Here is an 18,589-nt window from a genome sequence, read left to right on the forward strand (position 1 = left end):
AAAAATTACTAGCTTAAAGATGGCTATTTTTACACATTGATTTTACTCATTGGCTGCATGTCTGTGACTGATTTGTGTAGTGAGTCATTTAAAATGAATTTTAAAATTAGTTTAAATAAAAAATAATAATTACATCCATTATTTTGATCATGTCATAATTCTCTTTTTTTCTTAAAAATATCAAAACCAACCATGCCTGGATATCATTAATCTATAAATATTTTTTTCTCAGCATGGTTGCTCGACTCCTAGACTTTTCAACAGGTTTCACATGTTCCCTTTCTGCTCACTGGAGGCTTTCTGAATTCTCGGCGCTTAAATGTAATAAAGGCATAAAATTTGATTTTGCCTTTGTGTGGTGATGACTGCTGCCTGGTCTTTGAGGGTTATTGAAAGTCTGTTGTCATCTCACAATTTCAGACTTCTTTTTCGCTGTAATTCACAGATGATTGTTCTTTTTTCTCTTTTTGATTTCATTTTCCCTCTTTGTCATCCATTCCCTTTTGCCCCCTCATCTTGCTCTCTACTCCCTGTACTCCATTCACAGGTGACATTAGCAGGCACCTTCATCGGAATCGGGAGGAAGACGCAGGACTGTCAGGGCAACACCAAGTATTTTCGATGCAAGTTCTGTAACTTTACCTACATGGGAAGCTCCTCGGTAGACCTCGAGCAGCATTTCCTAGCCACCCACCCCAACAAGATGAAGAGTCCACCTCCATTCATCCTCGAGGAGACACCCTCCGAGAGGAAGAGGAACTGCATACCACGCATTGGGATGGATGAGCAAGGAAAGTGGGCCGATCGGGTGGCAGTGAGGGCGGAGGATGACACTGTGGTCGGGTACTCTGTGCCAATCAGGGCGTCGGACTCACCTAGCCATGCTGGAGGTGACACCCCAGCAGCGTATTACTGGTGCAAGTATTGCAGCTTTAGTTGCGAAGCTATCAACTCCTCAAGACTTCTGGAGCACTATGAGAAAAAACACGGTCAGGGTGCCGTCAGGGAGGGAAGTCCAGGAGATGAGGACAGAAAGGCCCGCGATGCAGATTTCCACATACGGAAGAAGGAAAACCAGAGTGGGAAGACTGTAACGGCAGGAGACCCAGAAACTGTAGTAACTAGTTACAACTGCCAGTTCTGCGACTTTCGTTACTCTATGACTCACGGCCCGGACGTGATTGTTGTGGCTCCGCTACTGCATCACTACCAGCGAGCTCACAGCATTCACAAGTGCACCATCAAGCATTGTCCCTTTTGCCCACGAGGGCTCTGCACTCCCGATAAGCACCTGGGGGAGATCTCATACCCCTTTGCTTGCCGCAAGAGCTCGTGTTCGCACTGCGCTCTGCTTCTGCTGCAGCTGACAGCTGGGGGGACCGCTGCCCCGTCCCCACCGGCCCCCAGAGCGTCCGTCACTCACCTGTGTGATCAGTGCCCGTTCACCTCAACTGATATTGACTTGCTTCTGTTGCACTATGACAGCGCCCACGCCCCTCACAACTTACTGGAAGTCAAACCAGAGGAAGAGGGATCAGGGGATGGTGTGGTGGGGCCAGCACGGGATCATCCAGGAGAGTACACCTGCACTAAGTGCCATTTCTTTACTGAAGTGGAGGAGGAGATCTTTCGTCACTACAGGTAATTCTGCGTGATGTAAAAGTTTTGTGTAACTAATAGGGATGCACCAAATTTTCGGCAACTGTGAAGTGTAAAGGCCGATTAACTTTTACAGAATAATGAGGTTTTTGATGACGCGATCAATTTTAGAGAGTTAGAAGTTTTGGTTAAAGTGTCTATAAAAAGACGCGGCAACATACAGCACTACAAGTTTCATTTATCGTTTAAAATCCTGAGCACAATGCAGCATTTGGGAAATACAGATCGGCGGCGATCCTGGGTATATGCTGTATTCCCAAGCACAGGGAATGAGAGACTTCTAGCTCTTCATTTCGAATCATGTAAATGCTGATCAGGTGTAAAAAAAAGCCCTATAGACCAATTTCTGTTTGCAAACAGAGATGATGTTTTTTTGTGGGCGGAGCCTAACTGGTTGCAGTAAGTAATATCTCCGCAGTAGCAGTGAGAAGTGTTTTAGCATTAAACCGTGATTTTTATGGATCCGGTGTTCTGTCGAAGTCTGATTCTCCTATGTTTCCCTTTAGTGCAATGTTTCTTATAGCGTTTTAATCACGTTACGTTTATTTTTTAGATAAATAAAAAGTTTAAATGGCTTGGCTACTGATATGCATGTATGTAATGTATATTTATTGTTCTTTTTTGCTAAATCATTTATTTTTACAGTCTGAATCGCTAAAGTACATATAAAGCAATACTATCATGTATTCAATATAATAACGTTTATTAAATATTTCATAATTTTCTTGTTTTCTATTATTTCTTCCTTATATTTATAGCCTACGTGTTTGTTCTAAAAGTATTATAAAAGTATAATGTTTACACACAAATTAAAAAGGCCTGTTTATATATTAATAACACTTTACATTGTGTGTATGTGTGGGCTATATTTATATATTTATTAAGTATGTAAACATAATTTTAGAACAAACAGGAAGAAGTCATAAGCTAAGATATAAGGAAATAAAAAGAAATAATAGAAAACGAAAAAAAAAAATGAAATATAAATTTTTTTGAGATTATTGCTTTTTCAGTATAAAACAAAACATTTATTCTAAATAAATTATAAACATAACGTGATAAAAACGCTATAAGAAACACATAGAGGGAACAGACTTCGACAGAACACCGGACATCTTCTCTACTTACTCTATTCTAATTATTAATAGATTTCCAGATGATTTCATCGCTCCAGTCTGTCCGTTTAAGGGCCTTTTGCAATCATAAACACCTACGTTTATCTTCAAATGGTGTCTTCGACGATGGTATTCTATAAAGATGAAAGCCATCTTTTTTGGCATTCTTATTCTGACACTTAACAGCACAACAGGACATTTTCTAGTGAGTTATCTTGCTCGTTTAACTCGTGTCTAATTCATTTCCACTGTTTTTCTGCAACCGCATTGCGCGCGCAGCTTGCAGTGACGTAACTGTGACGTCTACTCGAAATTGGTCTATAATGACTGCAGGAATGTTAAAAAGATTCATTGTTAAATAATGTTAAATAAATATAATAAAAAGGACATTCTGAATGTAACTGCGAAAATTTGGCAAAATAATTAAGAAAATGAAAAATAAAAAAAATATTCGGCCTTCTGCTGAGTTTTTCATTTTATTTGGCTTCGGCCTCGGACAAGAATTTTCCTAACTAATTTAGCAGGACTCACATTATTTATATTGATAACATTTTGATATACTTTGATTCTATTTAAAGTTACAAAAACCGAACATTGTTGGATAGTAAATGCATAAGATACAGACAGCAATCTTGTTTTTCCCAGTTGCAAAGAAACTGTTTCTGTGTTGGCAGTTTAGCTTTTATACTGATCGGTTACAGGTTTTCTTTTTTGCACCTTACTCTAAGTCAAACTACACACCTGAATAAACTGAAAATGCTAAACATGAGGGAGTATCATTCTTTTCCTACAGCAGTCCCTCTTTGGTTTTGATTTAGCTTGCCTTGCAGCCAGGTGCAAGTGTATTTTAATGTTTGTTTGCATGTGTGTGTGTGTGTGTGTGTGTGTGTGTGTGTGTACATGTGGGAAACAGCTAAACCTCTCCAGAATTTACTTTTTTTTTACCAGATGTGTGCTTATACTGCCAATGCAGATGAGTATGGCTGTTCTTTACCTTCACATAAGATCTCAATTACTCTTCGTTTTCTGCCAGAGTTTACAGGCATGTCTACATGTGCTGTTTTGAATTTATTGATAAAAATTAGTTTACTGCACCACTGAAATCCATATGTCTGCTTGAGTTTGGCACTGTAGAAAAAGAACAGAAAGGCACTTTGCTAAATCTAATATACGTGTTGTGTAAATACACCAAACCACCTCAATGCCACATATGTTGGTCATTAGTATATATTCTGCTATATTATGTGCAAGAACTTTCCTTCATATTTTACTGCTAACTAATGTTTACATAGAAAGCAAGGGCAAAACTTGTATTGATGCCATTCTGACAAAAAAGGCCATACATTATTTTAGTTTTTTTTTTTTAAGTAGAAGTTTTTGCCAAAAAAGCTTGCATGCAGCAAAATACAGTGTTTAAATACCAATGAAATGCTATGCTGTCTTTATCAATTGTAAGTGTATACCGTATCATGTATTTAATTGGTTTGTAAGGCATGTTATGTGTGAAAAAATTTGTATTTTTAACTGTGAAGGCCACACAGAGGTGGCACATAAATCAGGTAAAGGTGTGTATACACAGACAGTTTAATTGCAGGAAACAATGAATCACACATTAGAACATTGACTGTTGATTCTCATGCACAGATGACAGAAAATAAGACACCTACTGATTGCCATGACAACAGCAAAGTTTGAGCTGGCTCTCATGTGGCTATTTTATTAGTTGTTTATTATTTGCATCAGTTAAGAAATGCAGACATCCCAGTCGTTAACGGAACCAAACCATGACAAATGCTTTAGTACGTTTTTTTATTTAAAAGCATTTTGCCCCTTAATAATTTATACCACATGGGCAGGTGGACACATTACCTTGCCAAACTAAACTGAAGTATATGTAGTTGTAGGAGAGATTGATCAGATTGGTCTTTTTATGTAAAATATCTTTGTGTAATTGGACAGGTTCGCATACACTCCAGCGATCAATGACCTAGTCTAGCTTGTCAAAGATCCTGGCGAAGCTTCTCAAGTTGGCGCACACGCCAGGAAACGCTACATTTCTAGGCCTCATACACGCACCTGTCCCGTATGGATCGTGTGTGAAGGTTTTTTGTGCATTTGAGCCTTGAGTGACGTCCATCATGATCCATCTGCCCGGGGCTGGTTGTTTCAGGTGGACGTGGAGCAGTGCCGTGCCGACTGTTTCCAGCCTGTGCGTGCGGCCCTTCTGAATAAGGCGCTGTTTGTATTCAAAGCCCACAGCCTGGAACTCAGCGAGAAGAGAGACGAAATCAGACCTGCACCTTTTCCCCGGAGAGCCCCTGCTTTTGAGCTCAGATTTTGTGCGTGAGAGAAAGTTAGAATGTCATATTTTGTTTTTAAGTACTTTTCTCCCCACCTTATATATTTTGCTCACCGGTTTATGGGCCGCTTGAGAATATTGCGTACGCTTGAACCAGACTAGATTTTAGTATGTAGGCTACAGCGAGCATGTTTTCTGGCTTGTCGCTTTTATGTTATTGTATGAACATCTGTGTCATGGTATCCAGTTTCATTGTGTGGTTGTGTTGAAGCGCTCAGCGACCTCCATGTACTGTATGTGTGCGAACGATCGTGTGGTCTTTTGAATCGCTGATTCATATTTCCAGTATGTCTCTCCCCTGAATACCTCGCTATAGTGTAGATTTATGGGTAGAATCCTGCCCTCTAGTCTCCAAACAGCAACCCACCCACTACGAACATGAACTTGATATTGATGCCGTAGCCTCCCACACCTCATGCCCACCCGATCCACTGCACGCTTAATATTTCACGCTGCCCTCCGCTCTGGAATAGGAGACTTTTTTACGTGCAGGAACTAAAGTAGTGAGAATATACGGTGGTGAATATTTGCTTTCGCATTTTGTCTCATTTTGATTCAGTCAGTTGTTTGTTTTTAAATCTGAAGGGTGTCATTTCTGTGCCACTAACAGCACCAAACAGAATTGCAGGAGTAATCACTGTATTTAAACGCGTTTCAAACGCTATTCAACATCTTGCATCGCTTTAAATAAACAAGTAGTCCTGCAATAAACTGGTACCATTTATCAAGCTAACAAAAATCGAAATTCCAGTTTGGTACCACCGTCGTTGGCCCAGAAATTGAACTTTTCAACTTTAAGTGCGCCTACACACTATAAAAGCTAAGATTGGAGTGTTTGATGGATCAGATTGGACTCACTGGACTTTAAAAGGGTTCATGCTATGGGTGTTTTGTAAATGTTTTTTTTTTTTTGAGAGAGAGAGAGAGAGAGAGAGAGAGAGAGAGAGAGACATAAGTAAGAGTGTAGCCACGATGTCATCATTAGGCATCTTCCTGTCTCTCTGCAGCTGATGCTGCCAACTGGGTTCATCGTTTCTTTACTCTCATCTCCCATTTTAGAGACCGAAACAGCTGACGGACTCACTTTCACTCTCCCGCTGTGATTTGACTCCAACTTTTTCTTCTTTCACCCCTCAGTCCCCTGAGAAGCCAGTCAGGCGAGCGGCAGGCTGCACTGTACCCAATTTTCCATTTCCTGTGTGATGTCATGGGGATAGGACTGGTAACTCTGATGTGATTCAGGGAGCTTTTGCTCCACGTCCCGTAAAATAGAGGTATTGAGTCGGCGTGTTGGTGCATAGCTTACTGGCTTTTTATTTTCGCAAGCACAAATTACTGCCACTCAGTACAGTTATTGACATCGATATTGCTTCTTATTCATTTCATATATGTATTTCCACCTACGTTTTAAGTTCATTGTGCTGTTTTGATGCGTTGCAAAACTAAGGAGAAAAGTAAAGAAATGTAGTTAAAGGCCTGTGATTGCGATTAAATTAAAATCATTGAGGAAACATTAGCGTAGATTTAATTTTGGTCAGTACAAGCTTTGGGCCAGAAAATCCACTACATGTTCGCACACACAGTTTTGAATAATTACATAATTCTTACACCGCTTCAAATGAATGTTGACCTATGATAGTTTTTTTACTAGGTTGATTTCTTAGGTTTAATTAGAGCACATGCAGGATAAAATGTGTATATTTATGAGATAGCTGTGTTTCTTTAACTATGGCCATGTTTATGTGCATATTGTTTAATATCTTTATTAAAATTAAAATATGTATGGAATAATTGAAGACGAGCCATTGAATTATAAGAAAATAATGCACACCCGGAGTGCCGTTACACCGCGGGTGTGCATTATTTTCAAATAATTCAAAGGACCAGAGTCAATTATTCCTCTTATACCACGGTTACCACAAACATTGCTCTGGTGCCAATTTTGACAAGTCATTTGACAAGTTTGGTGTGCGGTTATCAGAAATTAATGCATACCCACGGAACATTTCTCAGCCAATCAGAATACAGCATTCAACATACCCGTGGTATAAATTATTATAAAACCCTTTTTTCATCTTAGATTTTTTTATAGGCTTAACCCACACACAGACTTTATAATCAAATAATGAAAATCATCATAAAAAATAGTCATTTTAATTGCAACAGAGAAAACGATCATACCTATAAGTAATACTTTTTTATGACTGAAGTTAAAAGTAACATATGTTTATTATTTATATTATGTTTGATTTTCTTACAATTATAAACTTAAGAATAGTATTATATACTGTAATACAGGCATTTTCATCGATATTGAATTTATTTGGTTTTAGTTAGAATAGTTTTAAATATAAACAGCAATATAAATCAAAAAGTTAAATAGAGTTTATTGTGACGTGTTCACTGTTTTGGACAAAAATAAGTAGAAAGTATGAATAACCATTTCCTAGAAGAGGAAATGGGATAAGTGCAGTGCATTAGTTAAAATGAGCCCTTAAATCATCTTCTTCTAATATAGATTTTATTACTGAGCACAAACTACTTTCTTATACAAATGGGAATGTAATAACTTTTAATAATTAAATGCTTCATTAAAGTGTCAATAATTAATAAAAACTTCCAGACAAATAATATGTTGACTGAAATTTTGTGCATTTAGAGTAGCCAATTTTTTTATCATTTAAATGCTTAGGGAAAACAAAATATTGTGTTTTGTCAAAATTAAATATTTATTACATTGACACTTATTGACCTCCAGTTTTATATCAGCTGTACTAAATGCTGTACTGACAATTTGTAGGAGCTAATGCCAAAAAACAATCAGTTCTGGGTTACGGGGCTCAACAAACATATTTATACTCCGTGTCAGTGACCAAAGAAAAGATGGTAAATTCACTTGGAAGCAGCGCATGCTTTGTTGGAAAACAGTTGTACTTGTGTTTAAGGGACATTAAAGTAGTTAGTTTTTGTCTGTTACAGATTAATGGTAATTGGATGTATCTGTGTACTTGTCGCTAACGGTAACTGTTAGTCTTCTTAAAACAACTTAACCGTTAAGTTTATATGGTTTTCAGTCTGTTTATGTCCATACTAAACTTTTTCTTTAAATTAGCCTAACCTACAGTTTTATTGTCTTTATACTGTATGTTTACCTAGTGCTTTTGTTCGTTTTGAGATTGTGTTGGTGATAATCCAGGGTGAATGTAATGGGCTGTACACCTTGTCACAGCACACCGGTTGCTGGAATGCAGCACTGTTTGATCTGTGCCTGTCTCCATGTACTTAAGCGGAACAAATTACAGCATTGCATGCTGGGAAAGTCATGCAGGCAGCAGTGATGAAAAGCACTTTTCCTTTCTGTCACTCCTTTGGTGCCGAGAGGGGCAGAGATGGCATCTGGCTGTTTTGCTCTTTTTCCTTCCATTTTTATCCTTTTTAAGACACCATGATTGTTAGGGTCTGTTTACTGAGTAACTACTAACATTTTTTAATTTTTTATTTCACTTTCAAAATCTTAAAGAAATGAAAAAATATATTTTAGTCAATTCTATTTAGTAGGTTTAGTTGTGGTAGTATTTTTTCTTGATGTTTTTTTTTTTTAGGTGTTTTTGATATTGCCCTTGACTTATTATAATCATTAGGAGTTTTTCTGCTATGTTTCTGTCTGTGTTTCCGTAAATTTCTATATGCTCCTGTACCTGAACATTTGGGGTATAAGTATCATGGGCTAATGTGGACTATAAATAGCTTTTTTTATTTATCCAAAAAGGGATATTGTTGTGTGCAGGGGTGTTTTATGCTATGCAGTGTTGTGTTTTTCCAACAATACAACATTATAGAGATACGTGTAAGGAAACTAGCTGTAATATCTTGTGCCTGTGTGTGTGCGCGTATTTGTGTGTGTATGTTGTGAAATGTAGATAAAAAAATTCATCCAACCACTTCTTTTCAAAATAAAATAAAAAAGCAAATTTTCAGCATTTACTAGTTCCGTTATAATTTTACTGGGATTATTATACATATTATGCACGCATGCAAAGTATTGCAGTAATCTGCATTTACACTGTGTGTGTGTGTGTGTGTGTTACTGTAGTATCATGTTTATTTACAGCCGATCTTAACACAGGAAATTAACTTAATTTGCCCTTGAACTTAAGGCTCAAAAGACTTTTTTGCTTTTGTAACCTCTTATGCAATGTAAATACTCCATTGCAATACAGTTAAAAAATCCAAAGCCATTAATGAATGGCCATTGTCCAAGCACATCTAGCGATGCGTGTAAAATAAACATAGTTTTTGGGTGGGAGCACATTTACCCATCACTTTGTCTGACAGTGGTCGATTTCAAACAGGAAGTTGGACCTTATGGGAAATCGAGTGTTTTTGGAGAGCAAATCACTTTCATTTACCTAAAGGTTAGCAGACTGTTCACTTAATATAGTTTTGCTTTTTTCTTTATTCGTAAAAGAACCAAGAGCCATTATGTAGATGATCAAATATCTGAATTTGCTGTAATTATTCAATATTGCAGAAGGTCATAGCTTAAGCACATGCTCAAGATGTGCATTAGTCTTTTGTCTCCTAGATCAGTAATTCCTACCATAAAACCCAAACTACTGCTGGCTGTCAATAGATTAAAAGAAATCTTCTTCATCGATTTTTATAGTTAAGAAAAGAAAACAAAATAAGTTTTGTGTGCTTGACACTCATAGTGAAATATATATGTACAAATAGCCTGTAAAGACGCCAGGGAGATGTAGATTTTTGAAAAAGCAATGTGTTAAAATGAAAACATTTCTTCTTTGTGTTGATGAAAGGGCACTTGAGCCTTAGCGATAGGGCTGTGGGGGTACATAAGGCAAAAAAAGTTGGAAATCATTGTGCCTTACAAGACAAATACCACGGCAATACGTGAAGAAAGTGTGCCGTGCTGCTACTTACACTCAGAATTGGTCCACAAATAATGCACGAATTATGGAAATGAAATGATTCCCGAAACACTCATTTTTCTCTTATCACTTCACAGGAGGGTTCATGGCTGCTGTCGTTGCCGGCATTGTAGTTTCACGGCCACGGACACCACAGCACTGCTGGACCACTTCAATGCCGCCCACTGCCAGGACTCCGCTGACCCTGCCTCTGCCCCTGCCAACGGCTGCTCTGCCCCCTCAACCCTTCGCATCAAAGAGGAGAGCAAAGGTGATCTGAAACTCTATAGCCTGGTACCTCCAGAGGCCAGCAGAGCCGAACCGCCGCCGGGCTCAGAGGGTGTGAAGAGCGAGACCCAGGACGAGAAAGAAAAGGCCTGGGTTGAAGCACTAGGCGGTGGAGTTCGAGGCGGGGAGCAGCATGTGCAAAGCCTGTTGTGGGTGCCTAAAGAACGTGCAGGAGAGATTCTTAGAGGCAGCCCGACCCCGTTCCCCCACGCACCGCTGGGTCTGCTAAACACTGTCCCAGGTGGGGGAAAAGACCAGCAGAAGGGGGCGACCATGATTAGGGACTCAACGGGGATGCTGTACAGCCTAAGCACAGATGCTAAAAGTTACCTTCCTGGGACGCCACCGAGCGGCGGAGAGAAAGGTGGGCAGTACTCAACATCTACGGAGGGCAAGAATGCCAAGGAAGAGTCTCAGTCACTTTTAAGGGTAAGATATTCAATTTTGATTAGATTGTTTAGAATAGTCAAGCCATTCAAACAGGAGCACAACGGATGGAGTTTCTGTTAAAGGTGCTGAAAGTGATGTTAGCTTGAACTTTACCAAAACTAACAGACACTTTTTTCAAGGCTGCACCACAATACCAGTGTTGCATTGAGAGTAATGTAGTCCAAGATGAGCTAAAAGTGAGCATAACATTTTTGTAAATATGTTATTAAAACTGAATATGGAGCTATATCTTGTATCTAATAATCAGCTGTATCTGGAAACTCTTACTGTCATTCTGTAAATGCACAGAATTATAGACAGGCAGATAAAAGTAGCCTAGGGCTATTTCAGGACTAATTCAGTACCTATACCCGAATCAGTCAGCAAGACGTGTCAAGTAATAAGTATATTTTCTGAGTGTTTTTTTTTATAAAAACATCACTTACAGCATCTTTGAAATGGAGGACTGCTTTTCTTGACAGCGAAGAGTTTATCAGTTGCATCTCTCTGCCTGTCATCTTGAGTCGTCTGCTCGGGTGGTATCTTTGTCCATCCCCCTGAGCTTAGGTTGTTTGTGTAAGTGTCTGTCTGTGTGTGATCATCCTTACTTGAGTTTTAATGAAGTCAGTATGTGCAGGGACCCACTGCGGCTCTGTGTAACACTGGAAGCCCGGCCAAACGAATTGAGATAGTTACCCAGAGAGCTCCAGACACAACAACAGAGCCACCGTGGCCCTCAACAAAAAGACAAACAAACCAAAAACTGGAACATATACCTGCTCTGAGCTTTAGTGTGGTAGACTTTTCACTTAAATCTGAAGATGTGAGATGACCTACAAGGGTACATCAATAAATAAGGTAACAGGACCTCCAACCAGAGCTGAAATTATATACCGTGACATGATTCATACTGTCTGCCCTTCACACACAGATTCACACCGAACACCCCAATGTTTGACGTGCAGCTGTTTTATAAATGATAAGTTATAATCAATAGTCCCACTACTTTCTGCGAGTGTCTACCTTATCTGACCTGGTGAGATGTTTCTTTCAAATAGCTTACTTAAGAGGTCTTGTTACTTTATTTATGAAGGCCAGTTCAAACTTTTCCAACAAATTCCAAACTTCTGTGGTTTGGTTTGTTAGATCAGTGTGGTAAAGCCTACTGGTGTATGTTTAGACAGTGTACGATGGCAGTTCAAATCTAATTGATGTATTTGGGGGCTGATTGAATTTTTTTTTATTTTTCTGAAACATTCTGCTTTGGACATTGCCTTAGATATGTCATACTACAGTCAGTGGCAAGTCAGGTCCTGAATAACACGACACAAACTTAAAAAAAAGTCACATTTACTTCTCAGAGGCATGGAACTGTTTCTGAAACTGATGTTCTCCCCAAACTAAAATTAAACACAGTGTTTTGCGTTTTCCTCGTCTGTGTCATGTTGTTTGCACATGTGATATCAGGAAGCAAGGTAATGTGAACGTGACGACGAGAGGTGACGTGCTGCGCAATCGAGTTACCCCTCCCACTTCTTTTTTGTTTTACTGAGATTTCTAATCCCGTCCGAATTGACCATTAATATCACAGATGTCCTGTGGTAAAATTACCTTATGCCATCTACCCCTGTAAAACTAATCTCGTCCGAATAGGGCTTTTAACTGCTAAATGTAGAGACTCGATGCAAACTTTTTTTTAGGTTATTTCAGTCATAAGGCTGGATTATAGCACACAACTTGTTGACTTTGTAAATTGACTGCAGAAAAAGATGACCATTGTACAGTAATTGACTAAGGATCACACACTTCTGAAAAATGTATAAAAAAATCTGTACCCATCATACCCTATGGGGCGGTTTCCCAGACAGGGGTCCAAGACTTAAAATTAGGGCTGCCTAATGATTAGTCACGACTATTCGTTTGTAGAATAAAGCTTTTTGTTTACATAATTATTATACACATTACATCAACAAATATTATGTATGTGTGTGTGTGTATATATATATATATATATACAAACACATGTATGTTTATTTTTAAGGAAAACATATATTGATATAATAAATATTTATATTTATATATGAAATAAATTATATTTTATGAAATATATGAAATAAATTATATGTAAATACACAAATGTTTAAACACATGCAAATATTTCTGAAATATATACATGCATGTGCGTGCATTTATATATATAAATGCACACACATGTATATTTATATATAACGTTTTTGTTAAAGTTTTATATAAACTTTATATTTATATATAAAGTTTTTGTTTACATATTAAATGTGTGTGTAATGTGTATAATAATTATGTATGTATGTATATTATTATGTAATTATTATACACATTACACACACATTTAATATGTAAACAAAAACTTTTATTCCGCAAATATTCACAACTAATTTTAACTAAAACGCATCATTGTCTTAACTGAAAACAACTTGCAATATATCAGCTTAAAATATATCAGAGCCATTGTTTTGTCTCAAGATGCACACCAGTAAAGGTATGTTTGTAAAAACGACTTAAATGTCCTATTTAACCTAAGACCAAGTCCCGGCTACCCTGTCTGGGAAAATGCATCTATTTGATTTCCTGTGAAATCCACATATCCAACTAGCACCAAATTGTCCCTGTTGCAAATCCTGGCAAAAGTCTTGGCTAAGGTCAGGAAGTTTAATTCGGCTTTAGGTGTGCTATGTGTTCTTAAGAGGTAATCTTTTTTATAATGTTTAGGATTACATTATAAAAACTCCCATTGCTTGCTTTGTTTAGATTTTTACCATTTGATAATGAAGGCGTCATTGTAAAATTTGCATACTACATTGGTGTGCTTTATAAGCTATTTGCATACTAAATTGGTCTTATTCCGAAGTATTTTGTTTTTTTTTGTGTGCACCGATATTTCCTTTGGGAAGTGCAAATCTTGTAAAAAAATTCCTCTTACATCAATCTCAGAAGATGAGTGCCTGTTTGTTATAGTGAACATAACACAAAGATGTGTACGTAATAAAGGTGTGTATGGCTCTTATCTGTGTAACAGTGCGTGTGAGTTTTCTTGCCTTTTGCCATATCTAACGCTTTTTGTAAGGCACATGCATCGAATAACATTGTGAATCTGACACAGTAGCTTAAGCTGCACAAAAACAGGAGTGTATAAAAAAATCTGTTTTAGTGTCAATGTGATACAAGGGGCGATCGGGCTATTTTCAGGCGTTTTTTAAAGTTGAGAAGCCAAAGTATGACAGGCATGGACTGCTTAAAGATGCATAGCTAGTGAAAACATGTGTTCCACAAAGGCTCTTTTATGTAATATATTTACTGCCTGACATTTTGAATAAAATGGGCTCAGCTTAAATGTCTTTCTGAAAACTCAAGGTCATACAATCGTATATACATTAGTGTGGATTCAACAGCTCGGCGACGTGTTCTGTATATTTATGTGTGCGTAAAAGCTCCTCGTTCCTCTTTGATCTCCATGCCGGCTGACAGCGGGGGGAAGGAGCGTCTCTCCCGCAACTCTGACATAGTTTCCGCTTTCTAGCCTCTGTGTTTGCCTATGCTTTAATTCGGCTCCTTCATCGCCGAGTTCTGAGTAACAGGGGCCCCTGCTGGGAATTATTGCTTCCTGTGTGTCTCCTGTCCAAAAAGCATCACCGTCTGATGTAACACATTGGCCCGAAAAAGAAAAGGTTTTTGTTTTTCGGTTCTCAAAATGAGGCAACGGGAATTGCTCCTCTGGACGGTTCTGGAAAATGGTTGGCAGGAGAGAGGGCCGGGCGTGGCATGGTGGTTAAGTCATTAGCCTGGGCGTGTCAGCGAGTGTGTGAAAGCTTCGGGGTGTGGAGGCCTCGCTTTAGCCCTGAGGAAATGTTGAATCAGAAATTTTTTGGGACTGCTAAGGCTTAATGGGACTCAGAAGGGCTCTGAAGTCCGTCACAATATTTTTTGAGTTACCATGACTTGGCGTGTGAGTCATTCGTCGTATTATAAAACCAGGCTCAACCAGGGAGGGGTTCTTCATCGAAGAACCTGAAGAACCCCGTCTGGAGCCAAGGCTCACACAAACCTGTTTCAGCACTCGGACTCGGAGAAGGAGATTGATTTGACTTGTGTGAATTAGGGATTAGCTGCAGCCGTGGCATGAACACCAGATAACTCAGCGAGATCCTCTGTGATGAAGGGGCTTGGCTTGGGAGGTGCCTTGGAAACCAGAGCGCTGTTTGTTTTGAGTTTTTTCCACCTTATTCATGGCACTCTTCCTTTTTTGTAGGACATTGAAATCAGATACCTATTTAGTGACGTAAAATATGGCCCGCTGTCTTCTGTGAACACATTTTTACATTCTGAAAAAGTGAGACTGTCATTCTCATAACTACACTTGCACATGACAATTTAGCAGATGCTTTTTGACATATAAAAAAACCGCACATATAGATCCCTATATAGTTATTAAGATACATTTACTCAGTTCTTACAGTTGTCCAACTTTTATTAGTTTGCTTCATAGATTTTTTTTACATATATTTTCATAATTCATTTGAAAATGGATGGATTGGTATGAAGTTAGTTATTTATTTTTATTTTTATTTTTAAAGGGCACATATCATGAAAATCAGACTTTTTCCATGTTTAAGTCCTATAATTGGGTCCCCGTTGCTTCTATCAACCTAGAAAATGAGAAAAAGAAAAACCCAGTAACTTAGTTTTGGTAAACCATTCTCTGCAAGCTTGTGAAAAAATAGGTAATTGAAATTTGTATCCCCTTGTGCACTGCAATTCCGAGATCAACTCATTTGCATTTTAAAGGACACACCCAAAAATGTTATAATAAATTCTCTATATGGTATTTTGAGCTAAAACTTCACATATGTACTCTGGGGACACCAAAGATTTATTTGACATCTTAAAAAAGTCCTTTGAAGTGTCCCCTTTAATGTACTTCATGCACTTTTGACTTCACCTTTAGGCTGAAAATGAAATGAGCCATGTCATTATTTAAATCACCATTAAAATTAGAAGCTAGGGGTGTATCAGAGGAAGTCTGAGGTTTTTGTTTTAGACCAAAAATGAATCATCGAGGCACTCAATTTTGCCAATGATTAAAGCTACATCTGTGATTTTGGAGCATAATGTTCCCTCATTGTTGAATCACTAAGATATGAAGACTGAGCAATAAGGCTTTATTGCTCAGTCTATATTCCTTAGTGATTCCACAATGGTAAGCTTTACTTTTAGAGCATAACTATACAGTATGTGTCATTCGACTGATCATTATAGCCTTTTGTCTTTTATAAAGCACACAAGCTATTGTAAACAAATCAGGTCAATGCATCCTGCGCTTTCTTGGCTGTATGGGTACATCTATATAGTTTTGTTCAGAAAATCTTCTCTGGGCATCGTCATCGACCTGAAGATTTTTTTGTCCGTTGGAGTCTAACTGGCTGCATAAGTTTTCTTAAAAATTAAACAAAACCCTTACAGTTCTTATGAGGCCAATTTAGCTTCCACTGGTCTTAAAGATACAGTGCAGCCATACTAAAGCATTCACTTGCTGTGGCAGGTCTTGGACCGCTGGCCCACTACCAGCATTGCCTGATGTCAAAGCTGATTACCCCTAGGTCAGCGTTCTGCTGCACGGAACCCTGAATCTGCCCACTGGCGCCTTCCCCAGCCTGTCCAGCGATCAACAATTAACCCCCCGGTGTAGTGTGGCTGCACCCTGACTCACAATCATTGTTTGAGGTTATGTTCAAAAGAGATGTCGTTTTTTGCAGTTGACCTCATGCCAGTTCAGGGTCACGTTAATTGCCCCAGTTTGATATTCCCGCTGCGCTTATAGCGCTGGCATTACACAACCCCTGGAGAAAACGGATATGTGTTTTCATCTACGAAGACTAATCATGTGGTTATGCTTTTATGTCGCCTCTCGTTGCCCGTCAGCATCTGTAAAGATAGTCCTATTGTTATTATCTAATTAAACCTCTAGCCACAAACCAGTAGGATTACACTGAACTCGTTTCCAGAGTTCGTGAATTTGTCCAAGTGGGATTCTTCCCTGGTTATACTTTCCAAAGTTAACCCACCGACTTTGTAGTGAGAAAAAAGCACAGAACTGCATTGAATGCTAATGTTGCGTGAAGATCTCCAGAATAGTTTTTGATCTGCCTTGGGCAAACTTTCTTTAACTTTAATCTTCATTTTTTTAAAGGGTCAGCATATTTGAGAATTGCAGATTAAGATTGCTACTGAAATACTAAAAATAGAAATAATCATGATGTACTATTTTGAAACTTCTTGTAAAATGCACTGAAAGCCATGTGTTTAGTAAAAGCTATTAGCAAAAATTCTTATTTGGAGACATTAAAGTTACATAATTTTTAAGTAGTGGCGCCAGATGGAATTGCAGAAATAATCTTAAACAATTTCCCAATAATTTTTCAACACTTAGATTAATTAATACACACCTATCTTTTTTTCAGTGCGTGCACTTAATCTTTGTACAGCGCTTCTTGAATGTGTTAACATTTAGGCTAGCCCCATTTATTTCTATGGCTCCAAAACGGGGATGAATTTAGAAGCCACCAAACACTTCCATGTTTTCCCTATTTAAAGACTGTTACATGAGTAGTTACACGAGTAAGTATGGTGGCACAAAATAAAACTTTTGTTTGGAGCCATAGGAATGAATGGGGCTAAGCTAAATGCTAAAAAATCCAAGAAGCACTGTAAAAAGATTAAAAGTGCATGCATTGAAAAAACATAGGTATGTATTAATTCATCTAAGTTGAGGTAAGAACATAGTAAAATACTGAAAAAATGGTGGTGTTTTCCTTTAAATTGCCAGTAGCAGTGAGGATTGTTTCAACGTATATTACTAATTAATGAAGTATGCAATTATTGTTGTACCACAATTAAAGTTTTGTGTATGGCCTGTGATGATCTGCTTGTGTGAGAGACACAGAGAAAGAGAGAGAGAGAGAGAGAGAGAGCATAGACATATGCGTGAAGCAGACTTTTGGTCTTCATGTGTGGTCACCTTCCCTGCAACTCTTTCCCTCCGCTCTGCGTTTTCCATTCCAGATTCTTATTTAGATGTGAGTCTGGCAGCGTTTGATCCCAACCTGACACCAGGCCTGGCTGTGGATTCCAGCGTCCAGCGCCGCCTGGCCCACATCAAAGAGACAGGAGCCCCTTTTTGTTCCTTAACTAATACAATCTGCCGTTTAATTTGTACGGAGTGTCGGATTAGCCGGGCCTTTGAGGAAGGTGACATTCAGATTTCACTCCCTCCCTTTCACTTTTTTACGTTTCAAACCCTTGGGTCCCCCTTGGGTTGCAGTTCAAATAAGTCTAGGCAGGCACTTAGTGCATGTTTAATATGCTGCACGGATAAGCAGCAGGAGAGGGAACGCAGCGCAAGAAAAGGAAAAGTCTGGGTAACTGCTGATTAGCTTTACTTTGCTGTGTAATAAAGAGACAACTAGCTCACCTATTACATTGCTAAATCAGGGAGTGTCAGGTGCCAGGCTTTAGGATTTGGGAGATGGCACGGGTACAGTGCACACCACAAGACACGCCTTTATTTCAGATGTACCTGTACACACGGGCTAAAGAAAGATGTTATAAAGTAGCAAAAGAATGCGGAGAGACAAAGACCTCTACACAAACAGACAAACAAAGACATTGTGGTGGAATTCAGTAGTCACGTCGCGCACGTGATACAGGAGGTGCACAACTGCATGCCATCTACAACAGCTGGTGTTTACCTAGAGGCAACACGTCATCTTTAAATAGCA

At 38.6% G+C, this 18,589-nt stretch overlaps 1 protein-coding gene across 5 annotated transcripts in view; it reads left to right on the forward strand.

Annotated features, from left to right (window-relative positions):
- trps1 (trichorhinophalangeal syndrome I) overlaps positions 1-18,589 on the forward strand; it is a 111,692-nt gene that overhangs the window by 30,020 nt on the left and 63,083 nt on the right. For all 5 annotated transcript variants that reach the window (XM_065290752.2, XM_065290769.2, XM_065290757.1 and 2 more), the window contains exons 4-5: positions 548-1,641; positions 10,160-10,778. In XM_065290752.2, coding sequence (XP_065146824.1) covers positions 548-1,641; positions 10,160-10,778 — 1,713 coding nt within the window. The remainder of the gene's footprint in view (positions 1-547; positions 1,642-10,159; positions 10,779-18,589) is intronic.

The sequence above is a fragment of the Paramisgurnus dabryanus genome, chromosome 19 (assembly GCF_030506205.2).
Source record: "Paramisgurnus dabryanus chromosome 19, PD_genome_1.1, whole genome shotgun sequence".
Lineage (NCBI taxonomy): Eukaryota > Metazoa > Chordata > Actinopteri > Cypriniformes > Cobitidae > Paramisgurnus > Paramisgurnus dabryanus.